The sequence below is a fragment of the Telopea speciosissima genome, chromosome 4 (genome assembly GCF_018873765.1).
Source record: "Telopea speciosissima isolate NSW1024214 ecotype Mountain lineage chromosome 4, Tspe_v1, whole genome shotgun sequence".
Lineage (NCBI taxonomy): Eukaryota > Viridiplantae > Streptophyta > Magnoliopsida > Proteales > Proteaceae > Telopea > Telopea speciosissima.
Genome location: NC_057919.1, coordinates 20,014,899 through 20,028,593, shown reverse-complemented (window position 1 = coordinate 20,028,593; position 13,695 = coordinate 20,014,899). Strand labels below are relative to the sequence as shown.

Below are 13,695 nucleotides of genomic sequence, written 5' to 3'. Positions count from 1 at the left end.
CCACTCCCAAGGTGCAGTCTTTTCTCTAGAAGTCTTGCTTGAGTGCTATAGGTGTATTACTAAAGCTTAAGAGAAGAAATATCATGACATATGATATTTGTTCAGGGTGAGAGCAAGAGGGTGAGTCTATAAAGCATGCTCTTTTTGAATGCCCCCTAGCTTAGCAGACCTGGTTTGCTTCATGTGTAACTATGAGGTCCTCCTCTACCCCCCCCCCCCCTCACTACCTATCTACGAATGGATTCTCAAATTGGTAAAATGCTTGGCTTGATAAAAAAAAAAAAAAAAAAAAAAAAGAGCAGCAAAGGAATTTTACTTCTCATGTTATATATTAGGCTTAGGATCGTCTCCAGGGAGTAGGGAACGTCTAGGGTACTGCCAATTGTTGGACTGTATCGCACACATTCCTAGGCATGCACCAAGATGTGTACAGCACAACTCAACCGCTGCATACCCCCTAGCAACACCCTTAAGTGTTGGATTCCCTGGAGACGAGCTAAATTCTATATATTACAATTTAGGAGTTTTTAGAAGATGAGGAACTCCAAATGCTTTAGAATCTCTTTGCCATGAATCATTCAGTTTTCGGATATTCTTTGTAATAGACATATGGAGGAAGCCCATTAAAAAAATTTAAAAAAAATAGTACCCTACATGCAAGGTTAAATGTGGAAAGGAAACAAAATATATATTAGTAAATTAAAGGGGTAAAAAAGCTACAGTTCGTCGCTAATGGTTTTCATTTTTAGGTGGCCCATTGACACGTGCAAATGATGGCATTGTCTTCCGTAATGATGGGTTTGCACCGCTTCTTCCACTGTGTGGGCTCCATCGCCCCCTCTCATTCTCTCCGAATTCATAAATCCCACCTTTATCCTTGACCGACAACAACAACAACAACAATGAATAAGATATGAGTTTTAAACTATTCTAATTACTAGGCTAATTTACTAGAAGCCTCCTAATCACAAGTAACTAATGATGTCATTTAGCTAATTTTACTGGAAGCCTTCTAATCACAAATTAACTAATGATGTCATTGTCTTAATACAACTGTAAAGAACTCATCAACCCAATATAAACAGCCCCCTTGAAATGACCGCCCTACCCCTTACAAATTAAAAAATAATAATCTCCATGATTTATGCCCCTATATGTCTCCTCATTGGCTCTCGCTAGCACAAGGTTCATGTGACCGGAAAGCATTCTTCTTCTCTAAACTTAATGGGTGGGTCTCGTTCACTCACATCCTCCTAATCACAAATTAACTAAGGAAAAAATAATGCTACCTAAGTTTGTGCGGTGCAATGCCCTTGTACCTAGACATGAGATGTATGAAATGATAATCGTGCTCCCATGAAAAGGCGGAATTCCCTAGAGACAAAGCGGCCAGTTCACGTGTCCCTATGTTTGAGTGCAAGGATAGTACACCGCACATGCCAAGGTAGCATTCTCTTTTCTTTGGATCAAGATCGTCTCTAGGGAGTCCAACGCCTAAGGGGCATCCAGTGGTTGAATTGAGCCACACACATCTCGGCGCACATCTACAGATGTGTACGGCACTGCCCAACAACTGGCAGCACCCTGAGCGTGCTGGGCTCCCTGGAGACAAGCTAAACTCATTTTCCGTAACTAATTATAGTGATATTGTATAATTCAGTATTGAATCGCCCTCTTCTATCACTCACTAAAAGTTTAGAACCAAAACCTCAGTCATTTTAAGGTAATTAGGCTTGGTTCGGAGTTTTAAATCTTGAAGGATATCATCAACATGAAGAACTAGAAGACAAGAGTGTTTTCGTTTTTTTTTTCTTTTTTTTTTTTTGGGGGGGGGTGGGGTGGGGTGGTGGGGGAGAGGGGTAAACATGAAATTTTAGCCACTCTCAGTGATCGTGATTGATGGGGGGGATTCCAAGATATGCTAACAGCCAGAACCGACGGCCGGTGCTCCAAAAATCAGAGATAGTAGTCAACATTCGGTCCAAGAAATCCACAATCGTCCTTAAAAGTTGAAAAACCAGAATTGATTACTACACGTGGCTTGAATGGAGTTACCCAATAGATAAAAAAAAGAAAGAAAACCCACACGAGCTACCCATTCCGAGCCTAAAGCCATCTTGATCCTGATCAGACGGTTAAAGTACTTTGGCATCATAAATCATCATCATTTAATAGGTGGGGCCTGAGTTCCACTGGTTTTTAGGTAATTTTACATGCTGTTACATTAGTATCTGTCTGAGAAAGAAGGAAAGTCCAAGTATACAAAGAAAGAATGATAAAATGATAAAAGACGGCATTCACAAATCAGAAATCGCAATCCAATATATTTTTCAATTTTGGGGATTGGAGGAATCTTTTTTTGGTTCCCTCCCTTCCTTCCTTCCTTCCTTCCTTCCCTATTAATTAACTTTTGCTACAGAGATCAGAAAGAAAAGTGAAGAAGAGAGAACCCAACCAAAGAGGCCACCGAAAAGCAAGAAGACCCTTATCATGAAAGCAAGAAAAAAACCACCCGATTTGACGGGCCAACACAAACAAACACTTACTAGTAAGTATCTCTTCTTCCTTTCCTAATTCCTACCCTACAGTTAAAAACACTAACAAATTCCACCACCAATCCAATCCAATCCAATAATCTCTCATCACTTTAATTTTTTTCTCTTTAATCACCTTTCCCTAAGTCAACCTCACCTCATCATTTGGTCTTTGTTCTTTATAAACACCAACTCATTTCCCACCAACACATCTCTCTCACTCTAAATCACTCTCTTTTACTGCTCTCTTCTTTCTTTCTCTGCTTCCTCTATATAATCAGTCACTCTGTGATATCCTCTCCCCACTCATGGGAAGCATGAACATGAAGGTGCAGCACCAGCTCACACGTGGGTTCTGGGATCATGAACCCCCTTCCCTCACACTTGCTTGCAAGCGTCTCAGACCCCTTGCTCCCAAGCTTACTTCTACAACTACTACTACTAATTCTACTTCTACTACTACTACTACTACTAGTTCTGATCACACCATCCCTTCCCTTGATATCAAGAGCTTCATCAAGCCAGATAGTGGTCCTCGAAAGGCAGGATCCAATGAAGAGAAAAGAGACCCTTCTCAGGTATAAATAGAAACTATCTTTATTTCTTGTCTTGTATCTGAAACTCAAAAATTTTCCCTAAAATAAAATATAATGAACTGATGATGAAGGTGGAAGCACAATCAGGAGGTACGAGGTGGAACCCAACGCAGGAACAGATTGGGATCTTGGAGATGTTGTATAGAGGTGGAATGCGAACGCCGAATGCGCAACAGATAGAGCAAATCACAGCTCAATTGGGGAAGTTTGGGAAGATTGAAGGGAAGAATGTGTTTTATTGGTTCCAAAACCATAAAGCAAGAGAGAGACAGAGGCAGAAGAGGAACAGCCTCAGTTCCAGTCTTTCTCCAAGGACCCCTTCTCTGCTCACCACTATCAACTTGGATGCCAATGTAAGTAGTCGATCATGAATTATTTCTCTTTCTTTTCTTTTTTGTTTCCTTCTTTTACATGATGGTGGTGGTGGTGTTGCAGAGGGAGATAGAAAGGGAGGAAGAGAGTCAGTACAAGAGGAAGCAGAGAAGCTGGGGTGTAGAGTGGAGCAGGGAAGAGGAGGATAGTAGTAGGTGGAGTAGTGGAGGAGAGGAGGGAGATGATAAGACTTTGGAGCTCTTCCCTTTACACCCAGAAGGAAGATGAAGGAGTTCTCCAAGTTCCCAAGACTTTGGTTTCTTTCATGTGAAATGTCAATTTCCTTTCCTGCTTTGCCTCTCTTTCTTTGCTTTGGGAAAGAAGAAAGTGAAGTTAAAGCCTCTATTGTAAAATTGTACTCTCTCTCTCTCTCTCTCTCCTAATTATTCCTTCTCCAAGCAACGCGCTTGCACTGCGAAAACCACTCTTTAATCTTCATCACTTGCCTTCGTCTGCTGCTGGTGGTGGTGGTGGTGGTGGTGGAGGTGGTGGCCTGAGTGGGATCCTTTTGACAATTGAGAAGTGACCGTTTATACTTTGAACCCGAACTTTTGTGTTTTAAAGCGAAGTAAAGACTTAGGGACACTGAAGTCCACGCACTTGCTTCTTCTTTCTCCACATTTACCCACTTGAAAAAGCCCACGTTACGCTCTCCAGCTGTCCAGCTCTTCTTTTTTTAATGAAAGAGAGTTTTCTGTCCAAGAGCGTGGCCGGGGTCAATATGTGTGTGAACAAGCATCAAGAGGAGGATTGGACTCCTCTCCTTGGAGGGCATCGCCCAATAAGGCATCCAACGACTGGGTTGTGCCGCATACATCCCGGCACATGTTCAATCAGCCATCGAGATATGTACGGTACAGCCCAGCCATTGGATGCCTCATTGGGCACTGGGCGATGCCCTTCAAGGAGAAGAACCAAATTCCAACGGGGGTGGGACTGTCATTTTACAAGAGTATGTGTCTGGATGCAAGAGCCACGCTCCTAGACAAACTCTTTTTTCCCTTAATAATTTTAGGGAAAAAGATCTCTGTCCAGGAGTGTGGCTTCCGTCAGCACTCCCATGAGTTTATCTCTCTCCTTCCCTTGTGAAAAGACACCTCTGCCCCTATATTTTAAGAAGGACAGAGATAGACACATTTTCTTCCCTTTATTTTAAGATTTTGTTTGAAAACCAAGAAAGAAAAAAAATTTAAAAACAACAAAAAATAGAGAAAAAATTTCTCTCACTCCTCTAGACTAATCTTCTATTTACTCAAACTCTCCTGTCAGAAGTTCCAGTGGTGAGAAAGTTGCTCCACGACAACTTAGACGACACTAGTGATGTTGTTTATTAAGATTATGATTCAAAACTAGATGATTGGGAAATATCAACAATAACAAATTTTTAATTGGATTGACAACACAACTATATTGTCCTTTAGTATGCAATTGGGGCAGTTTGACATAGCCAAAGATGCATTGGATTTCTTAGCCAAGGCATATATGTGTCTTCTAATTTTGGTCGTCAATATATAAATTAGAATTGGATATTTGCTCCCTGAAATAAGCTAAGGGACAATCTATCACTGCTTTTCGCTCAAAGATTTCATTTATTTGGGATCAACTAGCTCTAGTGGAGCCTACTTGGCAGTGTACTAAGGATATTGGATACTATTATGTTTGTCATAAGCAATCTTGTTTAGTACAGTTTCTCATGGCTCTACATGACGATTTTGAATCTGTTCGGGTGTCGCTATCATATCGACTCATCGACTCATCGACTCATCGACTCATCTTCTATTAGTGGATATATGTTTCCTTATATGAGTTGTTTGCTGAACGAATTTGGAAGCACACTTCTTGCTGTCCAAATATTGATAATGTTCTTACCACTCTTAGGCTGCCTCAAACTTTCACGGGTCAGATTGATTTGATCAAAGTTTGTTGCAATTATTGCCATGAAATGGGTCACCTGAAATATAACCGTTCGAACAAGCGAAAAAAAAGGGACAGCGATATCAGTCTAAAAATACAACCCCATGGTATACGATCGCATCTAATTCTGGTTCTCATACTATAGCACCCACTTCATCTGATTTGGGCTCTCCTATTGTCATTCCAATTGCCATTTTGTTAGAAAAATCCTTAGGTTTTGTAAAACCCGAATCCATCTCCACACAAGGAATTAGAACAGTATTTAATAAAATAATAAGAAAATAATATGTACCTTGCACCCGTGTATGTTGGAGAAGAATAATCATCTTTGTGTCGTCATCTTTCGCCGAAGAAAATTTAATCAAGATCTTCTTCAATCTCCTTGTCTCACACACACCTCACATTCTTATGGGAAGAATAGAGAATGAGATCAAGGGACTGCAGGGACCCTAACCATGTATTTATATTTATAATAAATACAAAACTCTAATCCAATCTACACCACAATGGAAAAGACTAGTATATTCCTCATTAACCTTAAAATAGTCTTAAATCGGGTTTATGCGTAGACTGACTGAGCTCACTTCAGATAAAAAGAAACGATTGTTGAAAGCAATCATGTCATGGTACCAGAATTTTTAAACTGGAGACCCCAATAGACCCACACCAATAGCTAAGATATAATTAATTAAGCTCAACATGATATTGAAAATATCTTACACTCTTCTCAGCAACATATGTTCATAAAATCCCTAGTAATGCTTTGCCCACTTTTGGTACTAGTTCTGCTACTACCTTGTCAACCACTTTAGGTACTTTTCTTGGTTAAGTTAGTTTGGTGCTTTCAATCGCATGATTTTTAACTCTAATATTGGATTTAATGCCATATGAATTGATAAATTACCTTAACTCTTTTATTATAGTGTAGGTAGAGTGTGAGAGGTTTACAAGGTAGGACAAAACAAGGAAAAGCTTCACGAGGAATGGAAAAGAAAAATAATACAGAGGATGGTTAGAGTCTTAGAGAGAGAGAGAGAAAGAGATGGAAGTCGGAGTGGTTTTTCTTTTCATGGCTATAGAATAATAGAAATGACAATCAAAGTCGATCGTTGAAGGAGAAGATAGCATAGAGGAATTGGTCAGATCAACTGATCCAATTCAAAAGTGGTGTTGGAGATTCACCAGAATCAAGGTCAGATGATGTTGATTGATTCCTATTCAAATCAGGAAATTCACCCGATCTGCTTCCCATTTTTGACCTTCGTACACATGTACTTAAATATTGGGAGAATTATGCTTCTCTATTTTCAGTGGGTGGCAAAATAAGGCTTCTAGGTTGCCTAAACACTGCACTAGTGTGGGGCCCAGGGAAGTGTGCGCACAGACATTGAATCAAGGTGCGTTCATGGAGGCGGGGTGGTCATTTTACCCTTTATGTGTTTGGGCGTAGAGGTCAAGTGGTCAGGCAGAAATCCCCCAATCTTTTAGTTTTAACATCTTACATCCAAAGAAGAGAGGACCCTTCTCCCACTCTATGATCAGGGTCAATCAGGGTCAACCTGGCCCGACCTTGAAGGCAGGTCAGCATTGGATTTTCTAGGCCCTGAGTCAGGGTCGGGTTGGGCCGGGTCTGAGTCCAACTAAGAGGACTCAGGGTTAGGCTAAGGTTTTAAAAAGCCTAAACCAACCCGACCCTGTTGCAACCCTACAGAGAAGCCTTCTTTGGAGCATGGTTCTAAAACACAGTATTGTATTGAGTGATACATATCCGTATCAACCGCATCTGATACCAATTCCAAATCGTTACGGTATTGATAAAACACCCCAAAAAAAGGATTTTTTGAGATAAAAAATCACCTTTTGTAAGATTGAATCAAATCCAATATGCTCGATCCGTATCGATATCAGCTTAGACCGATACAAGCACCAATGTTGTGTTTTATAACCATGTTCTGAAGTCTTGTTGATAAATTGCCAGCACTCTGATCCACCCGATAAATTACACTAACCTCCCTTGAACTTGTGAATAACTATAAAAATTAACCCCCATAGTTTTTTTGACAACTTTTTCACTTAGAAGTTACAACTTCTCATAATTTACTTTAACTTTTTTCCAAATTAATCACAACTTATGCAATTTTTATGATTTTTTTTTATTCTTCTTCTTTATTTTCCATGGGCATTTATTGATAATACCATCTTGTGCGTTGCTATTGGTGTGACGCGGGAGATTCCTCTTACATTGACAGCATAAAAATATCTCACCAAAAAATAATATTATATTCAACCTTAAGACCTTTGGACTCCTTACAAACCATTGTACCATTTAAGATTAGTATATTGAATAAAATGAGTAGACTATATACTTTGAGGATCAACCTTAGGAGTTCTGACTTTTATGCAAACCCAAAAAATTATAGAATCAAGTAGACAAGATATCTGTTAATGGATCCTCATACAGATAGATTTCATGATGAGTTGAAGGTCGGATACTTATCTAATTAAGATGTGCATTTGAAAGAGTACTTAAATGCGTATTGCCCCAATCATCAAAAATGGAATCTATAGGTGTTCCATTACAAACTCTTTAAGAGCTTTATTTAAAAAATTTTGAAGATTAAAGTTAAACCCATTATAATATACCCCATGGATCATGTGGGGACACACATTTTCTGATCAGATAAAGTAAATGATGCCTATATAAATACCCATTAGCTCCCCTAAAAAGACAGAACTCGCCGAAAGATTAAGCACTTGATCTTGAGTTAAACCAGAAAGTTTCAAACCCATGCAGGGATATAGAACTGATCATGCAATATAGTGTAAGATTATGGGTTTTGAGAAAGCAATTGGAGATTTGATGTTGTTAGATTAGAAGGTATAGAAATCAAGAGCATTATAATTGGAAATGGATGATTAGAAGGACCACTTTAGTTAGTGCTTTTGGAATGGGAGAAGAAGGTGAACTTTATTTATTAATGGGCTCTAAGTGGTTGAGGAGCTGAGGTGCATGTGGTAATAGAGAAAAGAGAGGGATATTAAGAGAATGATTTTAGAATTAATATTATGAGAATTTGAATAAATCTAGAGAATTCCCAAGGCCGGGCTTCTTTTTAGGTAGCTAGATTGGGGATTTGTTTGTGTGGGAAGGACAATAGAGAGCTTTTAGAGATTAATAAAAAGATTAATTAGTATCATAATTGATCTCTCTTTTAAAAATAAAAAGTTATTAGAGGGGGACAAAAGTGTAAATGGAACAAGGCCCCAATGCCCCATTACATGAACAATCGGTTAGACCAACAAAGCCAAGAAAACAAAAAAAAACAAAACAACTTTAGTCACGAGTCACAGAAAGTACAATTATTCGGCAAAAATCTCCTTGAATAGCCTTCCAGATCCTTTTTCTCTTCGGATTCTAATGGGTAAGGGTAGGCAGAATTTATATCGTCTACGATTTTCTGATCGGTGTGATTTCCTAGTGCCTCTCGCAAGAGGGGGGTGAGACCCACCCAGGGTACCTGATCGAACATTCTGCCTGAGTGGGGTCCACCCTCCTCTTATGAGAGTCACTAGGGAATTGCATCGGTCAAGGAACCGCACATGAAAAAAAATTCAGAGTAGGAACCTCATTTTTCACCTCGGAGACACTCACAACGATGATGAATAGATGTTTGAGGATTGTATAGAAATGTTTTATTTTGTGGTTTGAAAGATTCTCCATAATCTTGAAGACATCAGGAATCATTCAGATAAGATAACCAAAATACTCTTACAGGGCTAATTAGGTTAAAATATGATTAAATGACCCTAAAATCCACGTAATTTTTCAAGTAAAATGATTTATATTGGATAGTTTCATAGTTAAATTTGATTTGAAAATGAATTTATAAAGCTCTAAATTTAAAAAATATTCCATTTTAGTCATATGAGACCCGCTTTGGAGGTAATTTTCATTGACCAAAACAATTCCCACATACCATTTAGAAGTATTGAAACAAACTTTGAAATATCTTTTGAATCATCAATTTGGATTTATGAAGCAAAAATTATGGGTTTTTTAAGATTTAATGAACTTGGACCAAATCAAACAGACTAAAGGTCCCAAATCAACTTTTGAACTTCGACTCCAAATGTGCATATGTGATGCAAAATACAATCAAGTCTATCTTGAGTGCTCATCAATCGATGCCTACTCGACGTCAACGGACACTCATGAGCGTTGAACGAATTTTTATCCACTGCTGTAACTGGACCGCTGTTGTGCGCATCGTGCGATGCAGCAACGGCCATGTGTGCACAGCAGGTCCCACTGTGTGTACATGGCCACTGCTGCGCCACACGATGCGCATAGCAGCGTTCCAGTTACAGCAGTGGATAAAGGTCCACGTTGAACAGAGTACATTATAGGTCGAAGTTCTCAAGATTATGTATCGACGTGCACTGGCCTTTATTCAACTCCAAACGAGCCCGTGTTGACATCGAGGTCATTCGACGTTAAAATCTAGGTTGTTGTTGCAGTGAGGACTTTTCCTTTCTACGCATTTCACCGCCTCTCGACCTTTGGATAAGATCCAAGAGGTCAAAAAACGTTCAAATACATTTCTTAGACCTCAAGGATGGATTTTGATTTTAAATGTAGTTAATGTTTTTTTACGTCGAATAGAGGTCATTCGACGTTAAACTCTAGGTTGTTGTTGCAGTGAGGACTTTTCCTTTCTACGCATTTCACCGCCTCTCGACCTTTGGATAAGATCCAAGAGGCCAAAAAATGTCCAAATACATTTCTTAGACCTCAAGGATGGATTTTGATTTTAAATGTAGTTAATCATTAGTTTAACTTTATTTTCATTGGACTAAAGGATTATCACCAATTTGGACCTTTGATGAGAAACTACCTTGTTCTCACCCAAAATCTAACGGTTTTGAGTGAAAATTGATCCTCCAAATACTTGAGAGATTGAGGAGGTCTCCAAACCTATAAATATGAACTTCCTACTATGAGGACAATGAATTTTCACCAGCGTCATTTTCAATAGGGAAACCTTTTATCCTCCTCTTAGGAGTTAGGAGAGAAGGAAATAAAAAATTGTCGGCTAGATTAGGGTCTAGCTAGCACCCGAAAATAAAACATGACTCCATGTGTAACTCCAAGGAGACTAATCAAACCTAAATAATTATGGTTCAAGTCAGGTTGCAGATCAAGGAATGTATTAGGCTCCACAATTCACCCAGTCAAACTGATCTTCCTATTTACTAGGTTGAATAATCTTAAAACAATGCTTACAAATATCAAATATATGAAACAAAAAGGACGAGATAGAAACAATCCTCATGTGTGTGGGTACAAAAGCAGAGATTAGTATACATTCACATAGGTTAATTTAATCCTTTTTTTTTTTTTTTGGGTAGAAATATAGGTTAAATTAATCATGATAATAGAAAACCATAAAGAAATGTCATTATCAATGTTAAACATGCAAAACCTTAGCTATATGTATGAAATGATAAGAATATGATATAAACCAACACGCAAGCACGATAAATAAAAATAATGCATGAATACAAAATTAATCCCTATAAAAATAAAATAAAATAATTCATATTTGAATAAATACCTGAAATACCCTAAATATATGAAAATACACAAAAATATATAAATAATAACAAAAAATTATGAAAAAAAAAAACATAATAAAGTATGAAACACTCACATCATTCTCACTAATACCAATAACATAAAAAAAAAAATTTAAAAATCAACATAAATTTGTACATAGTATGATACGCTAAAAATGACAAAAATAACCCTAGTGTTAAATAATGCCTAAAAATTATGAATAAATATAAAAATCCAATAAATATAGGAACATTACTATAAATGCAAATCTATTGTAGGACATAAAAAGTGAGCACTCTCCACCCCAATACTCCTGTTCTTCATCTTCCTAGGTATATTTTCTTCAACTCTTCTTTGCATTTCAACTCATTTTGCTCGTGAGAAGAGATGTGTGTTGCTACTACCTCTAGGTATTAGCAGCATACATCGTAGTTATTTTAAATCTATTTTAATATCCTTTTACATGCATTTAATTTAAAGTTATTTCGTCATATTTTTTCCTATTATAGTATTCATCTAATTTTCTTTTGGTTGTTTCTCTTTTATCTGGGTATTCTCTTTGTTTTTCCATGCATAGTGAATGTATACTTCCATAACCCTTTTATTCTTTGTTTTATTTAACCTCCCATTTTTTTTTAGAATTTTTCTTTCCATCCATATTTTATGTTCTCATAAATGGTTTTCTGAAATCTTTGTGTTTAGAAAATTTTAAAATGAATCTATTTTCGATGTTTTGTCGTTGTAACATAAGCTTCTTTTATTTTTATTATTTAATGCTAGTTTTTGTGCATGGTATTGTTTCATGTTAAGTGTTATATGGTAGGTTTGAATTCATAATATTTTTTTTTCTCATTTATGGTACTTTTTGCATTTATTTGTGATTTTTAGGCATTATTTATTAATAAAGGTGTTTTCATCGTTTTTTGTATATTTTACTATCTAGGTATACTGATTTTTTTTTTTCCGATGTTATTGGTATTAGTAAGTATGGTGAGAATGTCTTCTATTTTATTCTAATTTTTCATCAATTTAAGATTTTATTAGGGTGTTTTTAAATGTTGTGTATTTTTTAGCAATTTAGGAATTTCTTTGGGTATTTTAGGCATTTTAATTAATTCTGAATTATTTCTCGTATTCCTGTGATTAACTATTCTTCTGTTCATGGATTATTATGATGATTTGCATTGTTTCCATATTAATTCATATTATATTCTTATCATTTCATGCATTTAGTTAGGATTTTGTATGGTAAACATCTCCAATGGCTTTTCTATAAATAAAAAAAATTTGTTTATGATCTTCATTATAGTATATTTTAGTTAATCTTTGCATATTAAGTTCTGTTTTGTAGCCAAATGCATAAGGTATGGCTCAATCCTTCCCTTTATTTGAACCCTTTTTTTATTTTAGAATATTTAGATATTTAAGTTTTATTTTTAAAATATTTGTACCTAGTAAATAGGAATACCAATTTAACTGGGTGGATCGGGATGCCTATCACCTTCCCTAGTTTGCAACTTGACTCGAATCCATTCTCATGGTTTAACTAGTCTCCATTGGAGTCACACTTGGAGTCATGTTTTGTTTGTAGTTCCTAGATCTTAATCTAGGTAGCAACTATCTACTTCTTCTCTCCCAAGAGGAGGATAAAAGATTCCTTTCAATAGGATATGGATGAAAATTCACTGTTCTCATAGTAAGAGAACCCCAAATACATTAGTCTAGTCTCTATGGAAATTGTCAAATACCCGAGCATCGTGCTGTGGCCCAAAAAAAATTGGAAAACTTTCATGAGAAATCGTTTGAAACATCAAACAACCATTCTTATTCAACAAACTAGACTTCAAATTTTTATGTTTTTGCTATGTTTTCTAATGTATCCAACGGTTGCTACCTTGGGAGCTTTGGACTTTATTCCATTTCTCATAAAAAATAAAAAAAAAGGATCGAGTTTTCCTTAGCCACAATGAATGAGCGTGAGAAGGTATCACACGGATATTTTGGGATTTACACTAAAACCCAATAGGGGTTTGTGAACCCTAGGATTGTGAACCCTAGGATGGGGTAGTGAATCTTCACCGGCTTAGTGAAGGAAAACTTTCTCCAAAGAAAAAAAGGGTAGAATTTGAGCCAATGTGTTTGGTCTATTGACAAGGAAAAGGGTTTCCCACATTGCCCAGTGAGGAGGGAATCTCCCACACCCACATAGTCAAGGAGGACAGAGTGTCAACACAAGGCCTACATGTCCAAAATGTGAGAGGGCGTGGGAAAACATTTCTATACTGTTGGCGTGGGGAGTCTGAATATGTTCTTCTTAATGCAATATTAAGGGGAATTTAACCTTAGTAGAACAATCTTAACCCCAATCCAGGTCCATTAAACCATTCATGGGCCGAGCCTATGGTAGTGAGCGTGGTTTATATTTCATTACTTAAACAGATAAGCCTAAATCTGGTCGATTTATACAAAAGGAAAACTCTCAGCCCAGGCTCAGAATCAAGTTCAATCTCTGAACGGGCTGGGCTGGGCTGGTTTAAGGTGTCTGTGGACCAGGTGAACTGAGCAGGCTAAGGCATGTTTGAGTTGGGGCCAGGGACCAATGCTTGATATTAGCCTACTAAGTATTAGGGGCGCTGTTCTTTGTGCCGCAGCGCAGGCTGCG

At 37.4% G+C, this 13,695-nt stretch overlaps 1 protein-coding gene across 1 annotated transcript; it reads left to right on the top strand.

The window, feature by feature from the left end:
* Nucleotides 1-2,790: 2,790 nt before the first annotated feature.
* On the top strand, nt 2,791-3,940 carry LOC122659753 (WUSCHEL-related homeobox 4-like). The gene is made up of 3 exons (XM_043854875.1): nt 2,791-3,112; nt 3,202-3,483; nt 3,566-3,940. The coding sequence occupies exons 1-3, from the start codon at nt 2,843-2,845 to the stop codon at nt 3,728-3,730; spliced, it is 717 nt and encodes a 238-aa protein (XP_043710810.1). The 5' UTR covers nt 2,791-2,842; the 3' UTR covers nt 3,731-3,940.
* The last annotated feature ends 9,755 nt before the right edge of the window (nt 3,941-13,695 follow it).

Bases quoted from the DNA above. Each gene is read 5' to 3' on its own strand.
- LOC122659753 (XM_043854875.1), top strand. From the start codon at position 2,843: ATGGGAAGCATGAACATGAAGGTGCAGCACCAGCTCACACGTGGGTTC. The intron at 3,113-3,201 runs GTATAAATAGAA...CTGATGATGAAG, and splicing joins AGAAAAGAGACCCTTCTCAG to GTGGAAGCACAATCAGGAGG. The intron at 3,484-3,565 runs GTAAGTAGTCGA...GTGGTGTTGCAG, and splicing joins CTATCAACTTGGATGCCAAT to AGGGAGATAGAAAGGGAGGA.